The 25,251-nt window shown below is 39.4% G+C and overlaps 1 protein-coding gene across 2 annotated transcripts in view; it reads left to right on the forward strand.

Annotated features, from left to right (window-relative positions):
* limd1a (LIM domains containing 1a) overlaps positions 1 to 25,251 on the forward strand; it is a 69,747-nt gene that overhangs the window by 12,023 nt on the left and 32,473 nt on the right. For both annotated transcript variants that reach the window (XM_062063070.1, XM_062063071.1), the window contains exon 2: positions 15,911 to 16,012. In XM_062063070.1, the coding sequence (XP_061919054.1) occupies positions 15,911 to 16,012 (102 nt within the window). The remainder of the gene's footprint in view (positions 1 to 15,910; positions 16,013 to 25,251) is intronic.

Consider the following 25,251-nt stretch of genomic DNA (forward strand, 5'->3'; position numbering starts at 1 on the left):
ATAGAAAAATACTTTAGATCTATCTCGATCCAAAATTAAAAATGTTTAGCATTTTACAATGTTTTATGCCCTTTTTGTTAAAGAAAACCACGTTTTTATTGTAAAAACACAAAATATGTAACATTTTCTCCTTCCAAAATTTCCAAAGTGGAATATTCAATGTGAAGTAATTGTAGCCTTCAATAGGCCAATAATTCGTAACAAAAGCGATTTTGATTCATTATTATTTTTGAGCAATGACAGTTTAAAAAAAATCCCACTAAAATTCTCAGGGATCCAAAAGTGTTAAAAATAAGTCATTAAATATTCTTTTAATTTTAACGCTTAGATTTCTAAAATCAGGTGTCTGCAAACCGTGGGTCTGGAGCCACATGCGGCTCTTTCATGCCTCTGCCCTGGCTCCCTTTGGCTTGCCTTTGAAACAAAATGTCTGTAAATAATGGCTATTTAATTAACATTTATTTTATTTCATTTAGTTTGTTTATTTAAATGTAACAGTTGTTATTTTTGAGAGTTCAGTGATCTTGTAATATATAGATTAAAGCTATTGTAATATTTTGTTGGCCCGCCCCTATATGTGTCATATTTTGCTTCCAAGCAATTGTATTGTTTTTAGCGGTCAATCCCCGGTAGGTTGGTTCATCTGTGTGCTTCATATGTGGGGAGAGAAAAGCAAACAAACAAAAAAATCAATTGTAAAAAAATCATTTCCAGAAAAATACACAGCATTCGTGGAAAAATACCCTGCTGAAGATGACTGAAAAAGATCAGTTTTGGAATTGCAGTAAAAAGCCGATCACAGTCGATTTTTGCCTAGTGTTTGTCTTTGTGTTCATACATGCTATAGCAGGGGTGGGCAATTAATTTTTACCGGGGGCCGCATGAGCAACCCGAGCACTGCTGGAGGGCCACACCGACAATATTTCAATTACATTTTGCACAAATTATTTTTGATATACCGTAAGATAGATAATAATAATAATAATAATAATAATATTTTCATTTAACATAACTTATCTTTATACAAAAGCAGATGGCTTTTGATGGTTTTATTTTTAACACTTTCTTACACAACACTTCCTGATGTATATTACAATACAAAAATTTCAATTTCTGTCACTTCATCCTGCATCCTCTTTGTTGTGAACGTAGCACGTCTGTAAGGTGATTGGCGAAGAAGGAGGAAGCGTTGCTGTTGCGGAAATGAGGAGTGAGGATTGGTTTTCCTTTTGGAAAGAACGAGATAAGTTGAGCTGTGTTAGTATAGCATGCTCAATAAAAGTTTAAAAAGAGCGTCAGACTTGGTGTGCACTTCTTCTGGACGCTACAATTGATGTCACAAGTGGGATGAAATGCCTCCCAGTTCGCCTTGCCATCAAACCTGGGAGTCTTCATTGAGGGCGGAATTCCCCCCGTGGCAAGCAGCGTGGCTGCACCTCTAAACGCTGTCTCTCTCCCTCTCTCGCTGTCTCTCTCTCTCTTTGCGGCGAGCTCCTCACGTGGCATGTACCTCCCGATGACGTAGCACACAAGCAGTGCAGTATGCGCAAAGTTTTACTTCTGACACCAATTGTAGCGTCCAGAAGAAGTGCACAGCAAGTCTGACGCAATTTTTAAACTTTTATTGAGCAAGCTATACTAACACAGCTCAACATATCTCGTTCCTTCCACACGCACGTCTCCTCACTTCTCATTTACACAACTCAAGAAGACAACATCTACTTCAGCAGGTCGTTACACTATATTCTTTAAACACAGGAACATGTGTACCACAAATAAGCACACGGCTTTACCTTTACTTGGCAGTCCATGTCTTTTTTAAAACACACCATTCGTCATCAACTTTTCTCTTTTTAGTCTCGGGGATAACCGGGCATCACTTGTCGCTGTGCGCCTTCCCTCACAGGACATACGCACATATAACACTTTTCGAAATAAAAGCAGCACAGTTGTATTGCACGCACGACAAAGATGTTTTTTTAAATGTATTTTGTGTTTGTGATTGCCGCTGCGCGCACGAGCATACGTCCACACGGAAGTAATACAAATAACGCTTTTCAAAACAAAAGCAGCACTGTTGTATTGCACACTCGAAATAGATACTTTTTAAAATGTATTTTGTAATTTATAATTGGCCTCACGCGGGCCGGACAGGGACGTACAAAGGGCCGGATGCGGCCCGCGGGCCGCAGAATGCCCAGGTCTGTGCTATAGCATAAGTGTAATGAAACCATAAGTAGTGTTATTGTCATTTTGCGGCTGTGGGTAGGTTTTATTTGGTGGGAAATTGCTCAAATGGCTCTATGTATGCTGAAGGTTGCTGACCCCTGCTCTCGACCAACTTTAAGATTTAGCCGTCGATTATACGTTTTCATTGTTTCTTTGTTTAATGCCCTTTTTGTCATGGAAAACTTAGTTTTTTTATGGCAAATTCAAAATAAGCAATTTTTTCCCCAAAAAGATTTCAAAGTGCAATATTTGATGTGAAGTAACTGGAGCCTTTAAGAGGTCAATAATTCATAATAACATTGATTTTCATTCATTAATATTCTTTGGGCAAAGATAGTTTTAAAGAAAGAAAAAAGCCTGCATGGTATGTTTGTGTTAGAGTCAAAATTGCAACTTTTTATCATTACATCTTACACTTTTTAATGTTTTTTTTTAATAGTATTTTTAAAATGTGCCGCAGGATTTTAAACAATTAGCTGCGGGCCGCAAATGGCCCCCCAGGCCGCGACTTTCGACACCTCTGGTCCAAAGGGTGAGGGTGGCTAAGGTGGTGTGGTATTACCGGTCTTGATGGGGACGAGCGCCTTGCATAATTTACAGACCACATTAGTCTGACTATACGGTCTGTTTTAAAACATCCAACAAACTGCTATAGTGTCGAAGTGACTTTTCCTGTTTCATCGACAATTTCTTCGCTCTCTGCAGCTCTCAGTTTTAGTTTATCTTCTCACTCCATGTAAAGAATCAACCACTAGACAACAAGATGGCGCAACCTAACTGATAGTTAATTGTGATAGCTGATTGGCTATTAGTGTGTCACTCCCACTGATCACTGATCACTTCCTGCATTGCTCGATTACCAGAGGGCGAGTGCCTTTGTTCATGCAACCAACCTTGCTTTGCAACTTCCACTTTCTCCCGAAGAAGACACAAAAAATATCGAATGGTTTATCGAACGCATTTTTATTGATATTGATTACGTGTCTATGGCGATATATATTGATATCGTTTTATCATCCAGCCCTAATATTTGCCTCATATTAACGGTTTCTATTTGTGTGCTTTTTATTATTGGTCCCTATCAATTGTCCCTTTTACACAGCTTGTGAAAGCAACCATTTTTAGGCTTTTTAACCCGGATGCTGTTCTGTATAAACAGCCTTGACACAGGATTGGACACGTGGGTAGTGTTCTTTCAGAGGTAGTATCAGAACAGATCTGATTGCGCGATTGTCAGTGTCTGTGTGTTTTACAGGTCGAGTTTGTTTTATCAAATGTTATTTTCTATATAGCGCCAGAGCACATTGGAGACATACGGCTTGAATTGATTGTGGACTCTTTCTATTGTGAAAGGTGGCGGTTATCATGTATCACGGTTTTGTATGACTCAGTTACTCGGTGTATGGGCATGTGTGTTTGTGTCGTTGGTTGTCTTTCCTGGCAAAGTTGCATCTGTTTGTGTCTGTAACCTGTGCACGGCTGCAAGACCATGCTGCATGTCTTTGTGTGAATTAAGTGAGTTAGTTAGGAGTAGAAGTAAAAAAAAGTTTTGTTTCTTCCTACTCCTTTTCGGACATATTGTAATGGGAAATGAAAATGTGTAATATGTGATGTAACATGATGACATTGTATACATTTTCGAAATAAACAGAAACCGTTTTTTCCCAGCCCTGACTTTTAAACACAACCTGCTGACTGGGATGCTATTTTGAGACCGTACAGAATGACGGATGAAACATAAACACAGTTGATGCTGCAATGCTGCCTGTACTTTGTTGAATGAACTGGGGAGGTACATGAGGGCTGCAGCTATTGATTATTTTAGTAATCATACTGCGTCTTCCTTCCACCTCCAAAAACATGCAACTGGGGATAGGCTGATTGTCAACACTTAATTGGACCTACAGTGAGTAAATGTTAGTGGGAATGTTGTTTATCTGTGTCCTGTGATGAGGTGGCGACGTGTTCAGGCCCGAGTGCAGCTGGAATAGGTTCCAACACCTTACCCCCTGCGAACCCAAGAGGGACAAATGGTAGTAAAATGGATGGATGGATGGAGTTGTATTGATTAGTTTGTTCGATTAGTCAAGTATAAACCACACTTCATAACCTTAATGCGTATTTTGGTGAAAATAGTTCAAATAAAAAATAATAACCTAATAATAACACTTTGTGTAAATGTGGCTATATAGACTGAATTTATAGCTACCTAGCTGCATTACCCAGTGATTTATTACAGCATGGTGCCACTCTTTGAGGATCTAAAGTATTTTGGTCCATATAACATCATGGAAAATTGGATGTATGTACTCCCCAGAGTGTATTTCCACTGTTATTCTGTTACTGGCGGATGGTGTTTCCTAGTGTGTGGATGGAATACACTAGTAAATAGAAATATTTCTGCCTGACTCATCTGCTAATCCGTACCCTGACATAACTGCAGCTGGAAATCCTGAGAAAATGAGCCCAGCGCCAAACGGCTGCACCAGACGAGCAAAGGGAATGTCTGGAGATTGAGCGCAGGGCATTTTAGAAGGTAGGGTTCCAGATATTAAGGAGAAAAGCATTTTAGAGGTGCCTGCGGTGCGAGTGAAAGTTACGAGACATATGCAGACATACATGTTGGTTGGTGCTTCTTTGTCTTTGGCCTCAAGTGTCTGAAAGACAAGAGATTTATAGACTATGGGCATCCTTCTCCTCTTTTTCCACACATACTTACCACACTAACTTAGTTGACTGTTTTGTTGGGTTAAGAGAGAGGATTGATTTATCCCATCCTGCTGTTGAGTGGAACACTTCCCAGAGTTTCTTGGCCTCTGCTGCTTTTAGTGGGACTGGCTTTTAAAATATTAATATGGGTTCCTCCCATGCATGTCACTTTGTCTGAATATATTGTAGACTGGTAATTGTTTGTTATAATCCCATGGTTTTATTAATGTGTCTGTTTGTATGACTGTTAGGATTCTTCTCTGCAGTTTTGGTAATGAAGTCTGAGTGAATTTTAGGTTTTAAGATGATATTTTAATACAAAAATTAGAACGATATGGCATCAGAGGTTTGGTATTGAACTGGGTAAGAAGCTATTTAACCAACAGGAAGCAATATGTGAAGATGGGTGAAAATGTGTCAACACGGCTAGATATATCCTGTGGTGTGCCGCAGGGATCAATACTGGGACCAAAATTGTTTAATCTTTATACAAACGACATTTGTAAAGTTACAAAGGACTTAAAGTTAGTTTTATTTGCAGATGATACAACTGCTTTCTGTTCAGGAGAGAACACACAGAAGATAATACAAATAATAACAGAAGAAATGAACAAATTAAAAAGATGGTTTGACAAAAACAGACTATCTTTGAATCTCAGTAAAACTAAAATAATGCTATTTGGTAATAGTAGGAAAGAGCATCATACGCAAATACAAATAGACGGAGTAGACATCGAAAGGGTAAAAGAAACCAGATTTTTGGGAGTATTAATAGATGATAAAATGAACTGGAAATCTCATATACAAAACATACAACATAAGGTAGCAAAAAACATTTCAATAATGAATAAAACAAAACACGTCCTGGGCCAAAAATCACTTCATATTCTCTACTGCTCACTAGTGTTACCATATCTGACTTATTGTGCAGAAATATGGGGAAATAACTACAAATGTGCGCTACATTCGTTAACCATGTTACAAAAAAGATCAGTTAGAATAATACATAATGTTGGATATAGAGAACATACAAACCCTTTATTTATTAAGTCAAAAATATTAAAGTTTGGTGATTTGGTAAAATTGCAAACAGCTAAAATGATGTACAAAGCAATCTATAACCTGCTACCAAAGAATGTACAACATTTCTTCTCAACTAAAGAGGAGAAATATAACCTTAGAGGAAAAAATAATTTAAAACATTTATATGCACGTACAACACTTAAAACTTTTAGCATAACAGTATGTGGAATTAAATTATGGAATGGATTAAGTAAAGAAGTTAAAAATTGTACTGACATGATCCAGTTTAAGAGGTTGTTTAAATTAATAGTGCTTACAAAGTACAAAGAAGAAGAATTATGAGAAAAACTTCCAACCTTATTGAAAATATTCTTCATCTCAGTATGTTAATAATGACTGAATTAATTAATTACATATTACAAACTGTTGTATGTACTAATTCATAGATGTAATTTTATTATATAAAAAGGTCAGTAAATTATTTTATATAATTGTAAATGCTTTGAAGTGGGAAAGGGGTAGGATTAAATAAGCTTTGCTTCTTCCTACTCCTTTTCGGGCATGATGTAAATGAAATGATATGAAATTGTGTGATGTATTATGATGTAAATGTGTTCATGTTCGAAATAAACTAAAAGAAAGAAAGAAAGATAGATGTCAGGTATTTCTGTATGTGGGTGCTGTGTGCACCAGTAGTCAGAAAATGATGCCAGGGTTTGGTGGTAAACACCACATAACACTGCAGGAGTGTGGGATGCTCTCTCTCTTGCTACTTCGTCTTGTTACTACAAATAACAAGTAGTACAGTACTATGGATATACTGTAGACAGGTAAGGAATACCTCTCGCAATCTGCTGCAGTGTGTGTGGACAGTGGGTCTACTTTGGCATATTCAACCATTGTCCTTCGAGAGCTCGGCCATCTAGGATAGGTAAGCAAGGAGGTTAGGGGGAAGGTGTTCTTGGGTTAATGTTTTGTTTAACCTCCCCCATTTGGAGCAAGCAGCTAGTGCCATGAATAATCTCTCTGTTTTGGAACATGGGCCACTGGCCAATAGTAGGTTTTTAGGGGAACCAGCCTACAGGGAGGTTTTGAGAATAAAAGAGCAACAGGAGCTTTACGACATCATCGCACTCGCAAGGATTTTTAAAATCTTAGCTATGCACACTTTAAGGACATGGTCCTGAATCTCAGTCAAACGGTCCTGTTATAGTGGATGTAAAATCATCCTCAAATACTCAAGATTATGAAATCAGAGCCATAGCATAGAATATTTAGCCTTTTATGTCACATGCGGAGCCCTGCACGTAAACACAGGCTCTGAATCGTGTTGTTGTCAGTCCTGACACACTTATGGCAGTTTCAAAGATTTTGTGCCTCCAGAGTCAACATTTATGATTTCAGGTAGGAAATTAAGGAAGAGGGAAAGAGTTTTAGCTATGGTAGTTTGTGGGACACTTGTCTGTACCGAGGAGTGTGTGGGTGAGGAGGCATTGATGTGGGAGATTGATGTAAGTCCTCCTATATTTTAATCAATTCTAAAACACATTTGCGCCACTGACTGTTTTCTGCTCCTTTGTGCACCATTCACTTTTGCACCTGTGGGTTGAATAGAATCATGTCGTTTGTCACCTTTTGGTGACGTATAAGTCAGATGGACGTGACCTGATCGTTCAGACTGCATCCTGCAGTCGCGTTGTATAAATATCTGATTTATATCCGTAAACAAAAGAGGCCTGGGGCCGCAAAAAAAAAAAAATAGAACATCTGAATTTAACTGTAAACACTGACACAACAAAATCAGATACATGTCACATAAGGGCAAAACAAACAGAATTTACCTACAGTATGAACATAGCCTTAGATGTGTGACGATGCCCATGCCTCGTCCGACAGCGGCACTTGCTTCCCACACAACAAGGCAGGACAAATGAGTGATAAGTGTAGAACTTTCACACTTATTTCACACAATTTTGCCATTATGACTTCAACCCATTCCGCACAGTGACCTGGTGTTTACAATGTAGGCCACACAGTCAGGAGATCAGAGAGATCTGGGTTCGGATCTCTGTGTGGCATTTGCATGATCTTGCCGTGCGTGCGTGGATTTTCTTCGGGTACTCCGGCTTCCTTCCCCATTCCAAAAATATGCACGTTAGGTTAATTGAAGGCGCTGTTTGTCTCTGTGTGCATTGCGGTTGGCTGGTGACTAATCTGGGGTGTAACCCTCCTCTCGCCTGCAGTCAGCCAGGATAGGCTCCAGCTTACTCACTAGCTTCGTGAGGATAAGGAATATAGAAAATGGATGGATGGGTTTCATTCCATGTTTGGTGTGAGATTTTGACACAACCTGTGGAAAAATGACACAGATTACCAAACCACAATATGCTTCGTCAAAGCTGCTGCAAATGACTTAGCAATTCAAAACAATCACACAGTATATTGCCATGTGGTTTAATGTCTATCGATTATTTATGGATAAGAAGGAAAGATTATTTTAGTAATCGAGTAATCTACCGATTAGTTTGTTCGATGAATGGAGTAATCAGATAAAACACACTTTTAGGGAAAATAATTTAAATGACCAATTTTTTTTCTGCTTGTCATAACCTTCATTCTTTTTACTATCTTTTAAAGGGGAACTGCACTTTTTTGGGAATTTTATAAATCATTCACAATCATTATTGAAGTTTTGGGCACGCCATATGGTCCGGATTGTACCAAATATTATTAGTTACACTCATTAAATAATTTCTCTAAGCAACAGAATATAGAACAAAGCTTTTTTTAAATTGAATTAATCGATTCATCGTTGCATCGCTAATAATGTCGCAACTATGTGCGCTTTAACACAGCAACACGGCATCCCGGAATTAAAAATGTAGATGTATGATAATGTCCATGCCAGCATTTGGTGTGACATAAACAGTGTGGGACTGTCTGAAGGGGGCTACTGTTTTATTCTACATTGCCTGCCTTAAGTTATTAGGCTTGAGAAACGTTAAGTTCATTATTTTGAAGTCTAGACGCCGTAGAATGTTTTCATGTAAACAAACTAACTTACATAAGCGCAACATTCCTCTGCTCTCCAATAATACCCTCTGTTATCTATAAATCTTCTTTCTAGCCATTGATTGATTGATTGATTGAGACTTTTATTAGTAGGTTGCACAGTGAAGTACATATTCCGTACAATTGACCACTAAATGGTAACAGCCGAATAAGTTTTTCAACTTGTTTAAATTGATTCATGATACAGATATATACTATCATATATACTATCATCATAATACAGTCATCACACAAGATAATCACATTGAATTATTTACATGATTTACAATCAGGGGTGTGGAGGGGGTTGGGGGTAGGATATGGACAGCAAGTAGTGGACATATAGAGAGAGAGAGAGAAAGAGAGCGAGAGAGAGAGAGAGAGAGAGAGATCAGAAGGCATAAGAAAAAGTATCTGCATTTGATTGTTTACATTTGATTATTAGCAATCCGGGGAGGGTGTTAGTTTAGGGTTGTAGCTGCCTGGAGGTGAACTTTTAGTGCGGTTTTGAAGGAGGATAGAGATGCCCTTTCTTTTATACCTGTTGGGAGCGCATTCCACGTTGATGTGGCATAGAAAGAGAATGAGTTAAGACCTTTGTTAGTTCGGAATCTGGGTTTAACGTGGTTAGTGGAGCACCCCCTGGTGTTGTGGTTATGGCGGTCATTTACGTTAAGGAAGTAGTTTGACATGTACTTCGGTATCAGGGAGGTGTAGTGGATTTTATAGACTAGGCTCAGTGCAAGTTGTTTAACTCTGTCCTCCACCTTGAGCCAGCCCACTTTAGAGAAGTGGGTAGGAGTGAGGTGGGATCTGGGGTGGAGGTCTAGAAGTAACCTGACTAGCTTGTTCTGAGATGTTTGGAGTTTAGATTTGAGGGTTTTGGAGGTGCTGGGGTACCAGGAGGTGCATGCGTAATCGAAAAAGGGTTGAACGAGAGTTCCCGCCAGAATCCTCAAGGTGCTTTTGTTGACCAGAGAGGAAATTCTGTAGAGAAATCTCGTTCGTTGGTTAACCTTTCTGATTACCTTTGTTGCCATTTTATCACAGGAAAGGTTAGCCTCTAGAATGGAACCTAGGTAGGTGACCTCATCTTTCCTGGTGATAACAATGTCACCCATTTTTATGGTGAAGTCATTGACTTTCTTAAGGTGGATGTGGGACCCAAACAGGATGGATTCTGTTTTACCCAAGTGTATGGATAGCTTGTTGTCAGCGAGCCAGGTGCAAGTTCCACACAGCTCAGCACTGAGGATTTTCTCCACCTGTGACTTGTCCTTGCCGGATACCAGCAGGGCAGAGTCATCCGCAAACAAAAACGATTCACAGTCGCATGCCGATGACATGTCATTTATGTATATTAGGAACAGTAAAGGTCCCAATATACTGCCTTGGGGGACTCCACAGCTCACCGAGAGGGGGGGGGGGGGGGACACGGTGCCGTTCACCTCTACCACCTGCTCCCTCCCCTCCAATTAAGATTGCATCCAGCTCCATGAGGTTTTGTTAAATCCGATTGCTCTGAGCTTATCCAACAGTATAGCGTGGTTAACGGTGTCAAAGGCCTTCTGAAGGTCCAGCATGACCATGCCACAGTATTTGCCCGCGTCCACCTCATGTTTGATGTGGTCGGTCAGATAGAGAAGACATGTGTCAGTGGAGTGGTTAGTTCTGAAGCCGGATTGGAATTTGTACATGAGATTATTAGTGGCAAGGTAACTATCGACCTGTTCATAAACTATTTTCTCCATTACTTTCGAAATGGAGCTGAGAATAGAAACAGGTCGGTAGTTGCCAGGTTCCAATTTGCTTCCTTTTTTAAAGAGGGGAGTTACTCTTGCTATCTTAAAATCTTTTGGTACTTGGCCTTGTGTAATTGATAGGTTTATTATGTGCGTGATGATCGGGGCAATGATGGAGGCAGAGACCCTGAGGAATCTGGAGGGAATATTATCAAGGCCGGTGGCCTTGTTAGGGTGGAGCGCGCTCAATTTTTTAAACACCTCATCAGCTGTGACAATTTCTAATTTGAAATCATCGTTGGATACTCCTAGCTTTCTGCAGAAGGCTTTAATGTGTTCTACACCAAAGCGACCAGAGTGGTGGGACAGCTTGTTGACAAGAGTTGCGGCTATGCTGGTGAAAAGGATGTTAAGTCTGCTAGCTACCTCCATTTTGTCTGTAATGAGCAAGTCACCCTCCTTGATGCTGATGTTGGTGAGTCTTGTTTTAAGTTTCTGGCTGCAACTAGGAAGCTGGTTGTTGAGAATTTTCCAGAGCTCACGTGGCTTATTTGTGTTTTCCTCTATTTTGTCGTTAATGTAATTTTTTTTAAAGGATTTAGTCAGGTTGGTTGACTTATTTCTTAATTTATTGCATTGCTTTTTGAGAGTTGAAAGGAGTAATTTGAGGTTGATGTTATTGGGTTGTTTATCTACTTCTGTTTTACATTTTTGGTATTCAGAGTATTTTCTGTCTCTGTCTTTAATGGCAGCTAATAGGTCCGGATTCATCCATGGTTCCGAGCGGGCTTTGATCCTGACTGTTTTCACGGGAACCATGTCATTTAGTATCTTTAGGAACGCCGTTTTGAAGCGATCCCAAGCAACATCGACCAGGTTGCTCGCGAGCACAGGGGACCAGTCCCACTCATCTAATTTTAAATTGAAATTGTCATTGGAGTATTTTTTGAGGGATCTGGATTGGGCTGTTATGTGGCCATTGGTTTTGGGTTTAGCTATTTTGCGGGGTGCAGAAGGTTAGATAGTGGTGGCTAAGACCACAGATCATGACCCCACTATTTTTTATTTTAGGCCTGTCTGAAGTGAGAATGAGATCTATGGTTGATTGGGTGGAATCACACACCCTTGTAGGTAGCGCTGTTAGCTGGGAAAGACCGTGCAGATTACCAAACTTGCTGAAGGATCTGAAGACAGGCGCATCTTTGCGTTGAATATCTGTGTTCAGATCCCCAGTTATAATTTTCTCCACGTTGTCTGTCCCTGCCAAGCATTCTTCCAAAGCCCCATAGAAATCACTCTGATTAGGGGGTCTATAAACAGTCCCTATTAGTACCGGCTTAGCGTTTTTAAATTTGATTTCCGCCCACACAGATTCCAGGTCATTGTGGTTAAGATCAGTGCGAGTTATGTATTTTATATCTTGGTGAATATACATACAAACGCCCCCACCGTGTTTATTCCTATCCTTTCTGATAACCGAAAAGTTTTCTATTTCTATCTCTGAGTCAGAAATACTTTGATAAAATTTGGTTTCAGAGAAACACAAAATTTTTACCTTCGTGTTGAGGAACATTTCTCTGATTTGGTCGAGTTTGGCTCCAGAGAGGCTGTTCACATTAAGGTGGATGATGTGTAGTCCACTGGAACCAAAAAGAGCATCAGAGTCCGCTGTGTTGTGGTACTGACCAGAAAAGTTCTTGGTTGTTATTGCTGTTGAAGTTGAAGAAGAGAAGGGAGAGAGAGGAGAGAGAGAGAGAGGCATCTTCCTCCAGGTGAAGGGGGAGGGAGGGGGAGGGGCGGAGTTGGAGAGGGGGAGGCCAGGTAGGGTTGCTGGGGGTGGATTTCCTTTTGGCGGGCTTTTTTGAGGACAAAGAGAATAACAAAATGTTTTTGTAAAGGCGCCTCTAAATCCAGTGTATGCCGCGTCCTCGACCGTCGTGGACCGGGGAGAGGCCGCGTGGACCCCCGCCATCTCGTGCAGTTCCCCGCCATCATCTATGACTGGTTCGCCGTCCACCGTCGCCGCTGCGTCGTTCACCGCCGCTGAGTCGATGCCTTCTCCCATGACTGGGTCGTCCTCCACCGCCGCCGCCGAGCCTCCGACCGTGTCGATGAACGGGGCGAAGTTCTTCGCCGAGCCGCCGATCGCTGGAGCACAGGTGAGCTTGAGCTGAGATGAGCCGGTAGCCGAGTTAGCTTCGATGGCGACGCTAGCAGTAGCATTGCTAGTCTTCGCCAGTCGGGACAACATTAACCGTGTTGTTGCAGGTCCAGGGTTGAGTTCAGTGTCTCCTGATAGTAGAAGTAATAGTAGTATTATTGACTTTCTGTCTATCCTTCCAGTCAGGGGCATGTTCCCTTTGCCTCGATGGCCAGTCAAGCATGATGCTAACACGTTAGCTCCAAAGCCAAGGTGCTTCGCTGATGTATTGTCGTGGAGATAAAAGTCACTGTGTATGTCCATTTCGCGTTCTTGACTCTCATTTTCAAGAGGGTAAAGTATCCGAGGAGGTTTAAAATATAAATCCGTGATCCACAGTAGAAAAAGGAGGAAGTGTGGGATAATCCAAGCAGTTGTTTGAATTCCCGATCGGGAGCGAAAGAGAGTGCGACCGCTCATCTCGGCGTCCGTTGTGTTGAGACCCCTGATGATGAGTTCTCTTTTGGCACCAGGAAAGTGCTACATAAAGTATAGTCCTATTGTATATTGTGTTCTGGCAGGCATGAAAAATGTATGTTAAATGTAACAGTGTGTTTTCTTGTGGAGGCTTGTGCGTCGTGTGTGTGTGTGGCATATACTGTGGAAACAGAAGTTTCTTTGTGTGTGTCAGATGAGTACCAGAGCCAGGCCTGGCCTGGCCGGGCTGCCGAGTCACCAGGGAGTTTTTCTAAAAAAAAACACTCACTCACGTCACAAACAAACTCATGCACAGAATGGAAGAGACACATGAGCGCTTGCTGTCTTGCCATCGGTACTGTTTTAGACCTCATGATTGGATTGTCCACTTATAGGGTATGTAGTTAGCAGCTTGCTGGTGGCCACAGATGATGGCAGCTGACACTTTGTCTCATTCTTTGTAATGTTAACACAGCTGTCATATTCCAGAACATATTGGCTATTACGTGCTTAAGACCAGGAGAGGTACGCTGGTGAATGGCATTGTAGTCATTAGGGGTGCAATGCTGGTACAAGTAGCCCACGGTACACCTTGGTTTTTGGACAAAAAACAGGGACATGTGGTCAGGGTAGGCAGAAAGAAAACTGTGTTATAAATGTATTTTCTGAATGATTAAAATCACTTTTTAACATTTTCTTAAATAAAAATCACAAAATTTGCACAGAAACCGATTACGAGGCTTCTGCATGTGTTGCCACTTCACCTCCTTACTTGTGCGTGCGTGTGTGTGTGTGATTTTTCTTGATAAATGTACTCTAAAATAGAGAAAAAATAAGCTAGAGGCTCAGATACTCCATTGCCTAAGCAGTACTCTGACACGCCACACTGGGAGAAGTGGGGGTGATCAAACTAGCAGACGCAAGTCTCTACAATATTTAACCAGTGAGGAAACCATGTTTTTTCCCTAACAACTTTATTTATAACAAACACGGCATTTGTAATACAGGAAGCCTGAATTTGTGTTTTTTTGTCAGATGCAAACATGTTGTTTTACTGCTTTGACTAAAATGGAATATAATTAAATTAAATGGAATGAATGAAATAATGTGTCCGTCAGTATGGAGGGTTATGTATCCAAGACCAAATACTACTCTAAACTGGACTTTAAGACAAAACAAATGTGATCATACAAAAGTACATTTTCATATGCGATAGATAGTGCTGCTTCAGATACATACAGGAAGGTAAGAAAAGACTCCAAATGTTTTATTTATTTTATTAAAGCAAATGGGACCAAGTGCGCTTTGATAACGTTATCAAAGTTTTAAAGTATTGCTTTCAAAGTATTTAAAAACAATATTATCAAATCCTTTTTGGTCCCTTTTATCATATCATAATGTCATTATCATAAAGTTATTATGAAAGTCAATTGCTCTTTTTTTTTTCATGGTGTCTTAATGTGCAACCTGTATTAATATTGATTAGAGCATATGACTTTTAAGTTACCGGTATTGAAAGAAAGAAAAACCTCCAAAGGCATCTATGCCTCACCTGGTGTAAAGGTTAAAGGTCATATCACTGAACTGGACACAACACTTTCAAGTGGTAAACTTCCTCTTATTCCTTACTTACACCGGCGCTTCTCACCAGTGGTTTGACAGAAGGACGCACCATCATCTTAATGGCAAGCGGTGACAGAATTTTGTAGACATTTTTGAACTCAAATTGCTTATATTTCATAAAATGACATTAAAGTGAAGTTTGGAAATTAAGGTAGATAATAACTAATTTTGTCAGTAGAGGTGTTCAGTATATGGCATCTAAGGAGTTGAATCCGAGCAAACACATACATAAAACAGTGTGAGAGGGGAGGCATGGCTAGAGGCACAGGGGTGCTTGGTCTTTACGTCACAGGGAAGGCTTTTCACTACCGGCGCAGGCACACACACAAAACTGAAAAGCCGCAGTCCATAAGGGCGGCCTGTCCCGTGAAGTGCGGACCGAGTGGTCCGTTTTTTTACCGTGTACCTTTGAGTCCTTAGTAGTCATGTCAGCTCCAGCTGAATGCAGCCACAGTTAAGAGCAAAATATTCAGCCACAGTCACAAGAAGGGTTATGTAATCGTTGGCATGCTTGCACGTCATTTGCCTTTTCATACCGAACAAAATGTCATTTGCATTGCATATCGGACAGAAGCGTATCTTGATCTTTATCAGTCTTTCATTAACTGACTTCTCAGCCTCCAAGCCAAACCTATCCATTCATCAAAATAAGCAAATAGGGTAGTAGTTCTTTCATTGCAATGGCACAGCATGCTTAGCCTGAATTATATCACATTTTTGTCACCTTTTGTCTCCATTGTCTGTCTTGTTAATCGGGATTAGCCTACGCACTTGCTTTTTGCCTTTATCTTGCTACCTAAAATTAAAAGAATGTGAGGGAATCTCATCAAACCATCGCTGAGCATTCAAAGCTAATTATTTTGAGTTATTTTCTGCTCTAATCTTCAGCTAAATTGTCTTATTTCTTAATTCTTAGGGGTGTGCGTAAAGTGCAACAAGGCGGTGTATGGAGCCAACCAGGCCTGCCAGGCAATGGGGAGCCTCTACCATGACAACTGCTTCACCTGCAGCGCCTGCAGTAAGTACACGTTCCTTCACCTTGACTCCCATACAAAACAGCTCCTCTCTAGTTAATAAGGTTAATGTAAACTTAATGATGACCCCTAGCTAACTGACCGCTGGAGTCTGAGTAGAAACTCACAACTATTTTAAGATTCGCCGTCCTTTCCTGGTGGTGTTTGGTTTCTGAGAGTGCCATTTACTCCTGTAGCTCCCACAGAGATGCGCTAAGCAGGCTTGATTTGCCAAACACAACCACACATTCAGTCAGTTAAATCATACAGTAAAGTGTAGGGATGGGCAATACGGCCTAACATCTATATCACAAAATGTATTGCAGCTTCCTGCGATAACGATATAAATCGCAATATATTATTTGGTATATAAATGATAAACCCGTGTTGGAATGCTTCTATTAACTGTTGACATACTGTATGTGGTAACATATTGTTATTTCCAATAGTATTATTTTTTTCAAAACTATTATTAATCTACTCGCAAATTTACTGTTGAAAGCTTGTTACTTTCTGTTGTAACATGGTTCTATCTACACTTCTGTTTCTTTACATTAGTTTTGGGCGATACTACAAATTAGGCCAGCGATTCCATACCGAGTAGTTACAGGGGCAGTATTGGTCATACCAATGCTGATACTGATACTTAAATTTTCTTTCTTTCTTTCTTTCTTTCTTTCTTTCTTTCTTTCTTTCTTTCTTTCTTTCTTTCTTTTAGTTTATTTCGAACATGAACACATTTACATCATAATACATCACACAATTTCATATCATTTCATTTACATCATGCCCGAAAAGGAGTAGGAAGAAGCAAAGCTTATTTAATCCTACCCCTTTCCCACTTCAAAGCATTTACAATTATATAAAATCATTTACTGACCTTTTTATATAATAAAATAACATCTATGAATTAGTATATACAACAGTTTGTAATATGTAATTAATTAATTCAGTCATTATTAACATACTGAGATGAAGAATATTTTCAATAAGGTTGGAAGTTTTTCTCATAATTTTTCTTCTTTGTACATTGTAAGCACTATTAATTTAAACAACCTCTTAAACTGGATCATGTCAGTACAATTTTTAACTTCTTTACTTAATCCATTCCATAATTTAATTCCACATACTGTTATGCTAAAAGTTTTAAGTGTTGTACGTGCATATAAATGTTTTAAATTATTTTTTCCTCTAAGGTTATATTTCTCCTCTTTAGTTGAGAAGAAATGTTGTACATTCTTTGGTAGCAGGTTATAGATTGCTTTGTAAATCATTTTAGCTGTTTGCAATTTTACCAAATCACCAAACTTTAATATTTTTGACTTAATAAATAAAGGGTTTGTATGTTCTCTATATCCAACATTATGTATTATTCTAACTGATCTTTTTTGTAACATGGTTAACGAATGTAGCGCACATTTGTAGTTATTTCCCCATATTTCTGCACAATAAGTCAGATATGGTAACACTAGTGAGCAGTAGAGAATATGAAGTGATTTTTGGCCCAGGACGTGTTTTGTTTTATTCATTATTTAAATGTTTTTTGCTACCTTATGTTGTATGTTTTGTATATGAGATTTCCAGTTCATTTTATCATCTATTAATACTCCCAAAAATCTGGTTTCTTTTACCCTTTCGATGTCTACTCCGTCTATTTGTATTTGCGTATGATGCTCTTTCCTACTATTACCAAATAGCATTATTTTAGTTTTACTGAGATTCAAAGATAGTCTGTTTTTGTCAAACCATCTTTTTAATTTGTTCATTTCTTCTGTTATTATTGGTATTATCTTCTGTGTGTTCTCTCCTGAACAGAAAGCAGTTGTATCATCTGCAAATAAAACTAACTTTAAGTCCTTTGTAACTTTACAAATGTCGTTTATATAAAGATTAAACAATTTTGGTCCCAGTATTGATCCCTGCGGCACACCACAGGATATATCTAGCCGTGTTGACATATTTTCACCCATCTTCACATATTGCTTCCTGTTGGTTAAATAGCTTCTTACCCAGTTCAATACCAAACCTCTGATGCCATATCGTTCTAATTTTTGTATTAAAATATCATGATTAATTGTATCAAATGCTTTTGTTAAGTCCATGAATACTGCTGCCGCACATTCTTTACCATCTATTGCATTGGTAATGTCCTCTGTTATTTTAATTAATGGTATTGATGTTGAGATATTTGCTCGAAATCCATATTGGTTCTCCACGAGCGTCCCACTTTTGTTAATAAATAAATCTAATCGACTATTGAATAATTTCTCCATGATTTTGGAGAATTGTGGAAGTAATGAAACTGGTCTGTAGTTAGTAAACTGGTGTACGTCTCCATTCTTATAGATTGGTACGACTTTTGCAATTTTCATTTTGTCTGGGAATTTTCCGGTTAAAAATGATACATTGGTGATATATGTCAGAGGTTCTGAAATGTCTTCTATAACTTTTTTTATCGTTACCATATCTATTCCATGACAGTCAGTTGAAGTCTTGTATTTACAATTTTTTACAATTTTGATTATTTCTTCTTTTGTTACACTTTTAAGAAACATGGAATTGGGATTTCTGTCTATGAGCTCACTCAAGTCCTCAACTGACCCATCATCTGCATTTGGAATTCTTTGATCCAGATTTGTTCCGATATTAACAAAATAATCATTGAAACGTTCAGCTATTTGGTTCATATTGTAATTTTTTGTATGTCCATCTAGAAAGTACTGGGGGTAATCTTTCTTAGCACCATTTTTAATGATGCTATTTAGGATGCCCCATGTTGCTCTCATGTTGTTTTTGTTCTTGTTTAATAATTGACTGTAGTATTCCTTCTTACATGTTCGTAGTATACCAATTAGCTTGTTTTTATATTTCTTATACTTATTTTCTGCCTCTATAGATCTTTGTGTTATAAATATTCGGTACAATGTGTTTTTTTTGTGACAAGCATTTTTCAGTCCTTTTGTCATCCACGGTTGGTTGTTTTTCTTTTGCTTCTTACTACGTTCTTTCCATGGGCAATGTTTATCATAGACTGTTAGAAAGGTGTTGACAAAATTCCCATATGCATCATCTACATCATCTTCATTATATACATTGTCCCAAATTTGTTTCCTCAGATCCTTCTTGAAGAAAATCATTCCTTCCTCTGTACATAGTCTTTGAAATGTCTTTTTGTCAATGTTATTCTTCCTGTAGTTCCCATCATAAATAGTAAAGACTGGCAGATGGTCGCTGATGTCGGTTGTTAACAGTCCACTTGTTATATTATTATCAAAGACATTAGTGAATATATTGTCAATAAGTGTAGCACTGTGACTTGCAATTCTGGTTGGCCTTGTGATTTAAGGATACAAACTCATACTATACATTGTATCTGTGAAATCATTAATGGACTTTTGCTTGTTGGGGTTCAAGAGATCAATGTTGAAGTCTCCACATAAAAAGAGTACTTTTTGTCTGATTCCATTGAAAGTTCCCTTAATCCAGTCTTCAAATCCTTCAATACTTGAGTTGGGTGCCCTATATATACAACTGATCAATACATTTCTATTTCTTTCATGACATATCTCAATGGTTATACACTCTAAAACATTGTCAATAGCCAGTGACATGTCTTTTACCACCTTGTAATGGAAGTCCTTCATCACATATACAGCAACTCCGCCTCCATTCTTATTTACTCTATTAATATAATTGAGTTCATATCCTTCTAGTCCAAAGTCCATTCCTTTTTTTGGATCCATCCATGTCTCTGATACAGCGATAATTTTGAAAGGTTCTTTAAAGTGTTCCAAAAATAATTTCATATTGTTAAAATTGGCATACAAGCTTCTGCAGTTAATATGAATAATTGACAGTTAGTTATTGGAATTAATGTTGGTGTTGTACTGTACTTCTGTATAATATAAACAATTATTGTCCATGTGAGAAAAAAAATGTATGTCTGGATCTATAGCACTGTCCAATTCCGTCCTGTTATAGTCGGTGCTGGAAAAGGTTATAAATTCTCTGTTTGATTGATTATTGTTTGTTTGTGTCATGGTTGTGTTTAATTTTTTTATCGTTATTGATATTTATCCAGCTCTGCTATTTTCCTTATGACTATTACTCTTGCTTCCTCTGGTGTTCCATTTAGTTTAATAAATATTTTACAGTTTGCTGTCCATGTTTGTTGTATTTTTCCTTGTTTTCTTAAGCTACGTGCTTTTCTGGCTATGTCTGCGTTTTTCTTTGTTAAATGTTCATTTATGTACACGTCTGTTCCTTTCAGCTTCCTCCCTTGTTTTAGTAATGCGGTTTTATGTTTCCTATTGACAAATCTCATTATTATTACTGGTGCCGAATTATCTTTCTTCTTATGGAGTGGGTGGCAAGCTTCCACATTTGCCATGTCCATGAATATGCCTTTTGACTCCATGAATGTTGCCACTTGCCTCTCTGTGGAGATGTCCAAATTCCCGGGCTCTTCTCCACCATTGGCGGTCACCGCCCGAGCATATGAACGGGGCTTAATATTAAGCCCGGTCAAAATAACGTCATTTATTCTTGTGTATTGTTCCAGTTCATCCACTCGGTCTGTTAACTGTTCTATTTGTAAAGTTTTTGCATCATTCTCGACTTGTAGAATTTTTACCTCCTCCACCAGCTGCATAATTGTCTGTTGGTACTGCTTAATGGCTGATACCTCTGCTGTTAAAAATTCAAGTGATCGCCTTATCTCCTCACCTTCATCAGGAGAGAGCACCTTCTTTGGCCCCATGTTGATTTTGGCTGTCGCGGGTGTTTACCGCCTTCAGCCAAGGCTGTCCCCGGTCCCGTCGTCGCGAGGTGGTCCCGCTTCTGCTAGCTGCTGCTAGCCGCTAGCCGGGCCTCTCCCTTGCCGCTCTGCTGCTGTCACACGCCGCCGCGCGAAAGCTGTCGCTCTCGCCGCCGTGAGGTGGTGGTCCCACTGCTGCTGGCTGCTAGCCGGGCCTCTCCCTCGCCGCCCCGCTGCCGTCACTCGCCGCCGCCGTCACCTGCCGGTCCCGTCGTCGCGAGGTGGTCCCGCTTCTGCTAGCCGGGCCTCTCCCTCGCCGCTCTGCTGCTATCACACGCCGCCGCAAGAAAGCTGTCGATCTCGCCGCCGTGAGGTGGTGGGGTGGTGGTCCCACTGCTGCTGGCTGCTAGCCGGGCCTCTACCTCGCCGCCCCGCTGCCGTCCCTTGCCGCCGCCGTCACCTACCGGTCCCGTCGTCGCGAGGTGGTCTTGCTTCTGCTAGCTGCTGCTAGCTGCTGCTAGCTGCTGCTAGCTGCTGCTAGCTGCTAGCCAGGCCTCTCCCTCGCCACCGACGTCTTCCGCAGGAAGCCTGCACGTACCCAGAGCCCAGTTGCATCTTCTGAGTCCACACTGGAGCTGTCTTCCTTCCTCTTAGCATTTCTAAGATTATTAAATGATTAAATTTTTGATCATAATTATAATCAGACAAAAACACTGGATGGTGATGTTACAATATCAATTAAATATACAGGTATACTTCATTTTCTACTACTTGCTCTGATGCCTTTGGTTTTTTTCTTTAAAGCCCTCCTGTGTCCAAGGACTTATTTCCGAGTTTTTAAACAGTAAAAAAATTAGAAAATATTTTTTGATAATGAAAAATATCAATCTATCCACTGTAGTATCGAACATATATTCATACTGTGCTTGGTATCGTTACTGTATTTGTATCAATCTGTCCACTTCCATTGCGGTTAGCATATATTCCTTTGGTGTGTAGTGTAGCATGTTTAGGTATTCCTTGTCCTCCTTGAAAGAAAAATAGTTTATTTGCCGCCATGGAGGCAAGGATATGCTGACTGAGAAGCAGCTTTGCACTGTGGAGGGACATTGGCCGCGAGCTCGCAAGCGAGGACGTGACTTAGTCTGCATTTGCCCTGCGATGAATTGGCCATTTGTCCAGGGTGTACCATGCTTTCCGACGGAGTGCAGATGGGATAGGCTTCAGCTCCCTCGCGACCCCGTAAAGAACATGCGGTAGAAAATGGATGGATAAATTAAAAGCTTTATCGTAGACCAAGTTTATATAATTCCTATCATATATTGTCTATATTGCGCAACCCTTGTACAGAGGTACCTCATCTTAAAGGTGCCACAACTTAAGAGAGCTTTGAGAGAAGAGGTTTCTCTCAGCTAATTGTTATGTTTTAAGTTGCAAGCAAAGTTTTTGTTACAAGCATCCCTGCCAATAGTTTACGTGGCAAATGTCACAGTAAACTCGGTAAGATCCGCAAAAACATCTGGTATTACTCACTAGCATTAGGTAATATCTAGAAATCGACATGGCTTTGTTTTCCAAGCTTGGGAAGGAAGAAAGTGAGTGTGAAAGACAGTGTTGAGAAGAAGTGGATGATATTCAAGAATGTTAGAAAATTATCCAAACGTCGGACATTTATCCATGAAATTGTCTAACAAAAAGCTGCTGATGGTGTGACAGAGAAACCGCTGGAAGAAGATACTGTAAAAGTCCACTCTCCAAAGTAAATGCTATCCATTATTATTACATTACTTCATAAAACTACTTTAGTTGTTTGTAGTACATTGTATTGTATTATTTTTAGACAATATTTCTTATCTAAAAGTTTGTTTTTCTTTTTAAAAGACATGTTACATGTTAAAGAACCTATTAAATTTATTTAAAATAATTTCAATGGGCGACATTGATTTGAGATACTGTACAAGTGTTTTGAATTAAGGGCTCCGTCACAGAACCAATTCGGCTTGTACGCTGTAAAGTAGTTTCAATCCTCTACGTATTGGGGAACATTTACTTTAAATTCCATTAACCTTCTGATGTGTTTATTATACATCTGTCAAAATTAACTTGATCAATTAAATTAATGAATTATCATTATTTATCTGATTAAATGTTTTACCTAATTCACCCATCTGAAGTGAAGAATGACTCTGAATCCCTGAAATGTCTCTGGCAACGCCTTTTGAGTGGTTAGTCCAAGTAGTGTTAGAATTGTAAGGGTCATTTCTAATCAATGAACTGTTTAAATTGTGTGTGATAACTAATGGACTGTTTGATTTATGATTGGTAATACTTTTAGGGAACACAATGTAACACACAGCATATAAAGCATACGAACATCAGACAGGTCTTGAGTGTAGCACTATGAGCACACGCCCTGCCCAAAGAAGGTGTGAAGAATCAATTAACCAAAATAAAAATGTTAATGACCACAGTTGTAAAAGTAGAAAGAGTTCAAATTTTGTTCTTGAAATTGCTTAAAAAGTGTTGAATTTGACCCTGGAAAATGAGTAAAACTTTTTTTTTACACAATATTCAAAGTTTGGAATTAAAAAAAAAACCTGGTTGAAATGTCCCTGCATAAGAACACACAATTTGTGGAAGTTAAATCCGTAAATGCGACTGACTGATTGCAAAATGTGACTTGTACTAAGATATAAAGCTGCCTTGTACTGCTGCTGCCCAATTTTAGAAAAGGCATTACTGAAACGTGCCCCCCTCGCTTGTACTGTGAGTCAATGAAAGCTGAACCACATTATTGCAAACGGTAGCTACTTTGTGGCGGCATGGTTTTTTTCTTGTAAGTCCAACTGTACAAGAGTACTTCGGCAGCTCTCTATCTGTGGACCGATTTTGTCATGCTTTGCACTTTTGTCAAACCTCATTCGGTATACTAATGGGCACTCATTTCTTGGACACTGTCATTGTGGTTGGGGTAATTCTACCGTAAGGCCGCTGTATTTGATGTAAACATAGATTTCCTAAAAAAAACGAAACAAATTACAGTAGTTGAGCACATTTTTTTTTGTCTGATGCTAATCGATTTCCAAGTTGTTTTACCAAGGACGTAATTTAAAGTGAATACACTTGTTCCTGTCACCATCATACAACTTTTATCAATACCATTTGAACACACAACTGTCAAAAAATACTTTCCTAAATCAGATTAATCACGGAGTTGCTGTAGATTAATTTCAATTACCGTGATCACAATTAAATATTCCTGGGGATAGGTTGATTGGCAACACTAAAATGGTCCCTAGTGTGTGAATGTGAGTGTGAATGTTGTCTGTCTATCTGTGTTGGCCCTGCAATGAGGTGGTGACTTGTCCAGGGTGTACCCCGCCTTCCGCCCGAATGCAGCTGAGATAGACTCCAGCACCCCCGCGACCCCGAAAGGGACAAGCGGTAGAAAATGGATGGATGGACAATTAAATATTTATTTTTAATTTATTAATTTTGTTTCATTTTGCATGATCAAAGAAACTTACGAAAGAAGGAAATATATTTGCACTTTATACATATACAGTATGTAACACAATTAAAGGGGAACTGCATTTTTGGGGGAAATTCATCATCCACAATCCTTATGTGAGACATCAACACACATGATTTTCTCTAGTATGTGTTTTGTAAATAGGGAAAAGCTGCTAGCAAGAGGCGGCTAGCAATGCAGGTAATTGGATTTATCTTTTTCTGCCTATAACATACTTGCCAACCTTGAGACCTACAATATCGGGAGGTGGGTGGGTGGGGGGGTGTTTGGGGGCGGGGGGCGTGGTTGGGGGCGTGGTTATTTACAGCTAGAATTCACCAACTCGAGTATTTCATATACATTTCATATATGTATGAAATACTTGACTTTCAGTAAATTCTAGCTATAAATAAATAATAAATACAATTTTTTTTTTTAATTTTATTTACATAGAAAAAAATAAATACTTGAATTTCAATGTTCCAGTGGCTATCCATTAGATGGCAGTATTGTCCTGTTTAACTTCTCCGTTCATGATGAGTATATCATTTCGGCCGCCATGTCTGTAATTTCCTCGTTCTTCTGCTTCGTCTCCTTGTTGTGTGCGCAGTTGTGCACTCTATAAAAGCCCTAGATGTTATGACGTCTTTGGGCAGGCAAGCTGTTTATTTTGTGGGAAAGCGGACGTGAGAACAGGCTGTCCCCACTCAGTCTCAGGTCCGCATTGAGCTGGAGGGGGCGTGGCCTCCAGCTCCGGCTGAATACCGGGAGTTTGTCGGGAGAAAATCTCTGCCGGGAGGTTGTCGGGAGAGGTGCTGAATATCAGGATTCTCCCGCTAAAAACGGGAGGTTTGGCAAGTATGGCCTATGAAGCGCTCTTAAAGGCCTACTGAAATGACATTTTTTTGTTTAAACGGGGATAGCAGATCCATTCTATGTGTCATACTTGATCATTTCGCGATATTGCCATATTTTTG

The sequence above is a fragment of the Entelurus aequoreus genome, linkage group LG11 (assembly GCF_033978785.1).
Source record: "Entelurus aequoreus isolate RoL-2023_Sb linkage group LG11, RoL_Eaeq_v1.1, whole genome shotgun sequence".
NCBI classification, from domain to species: domain Eukaryota; kingdom Metazoa; phylum Chordata; class Actinopteri; order Syngnathiformes; family Syngnathidae; genus Entelurus; species Entelurus aequoreus.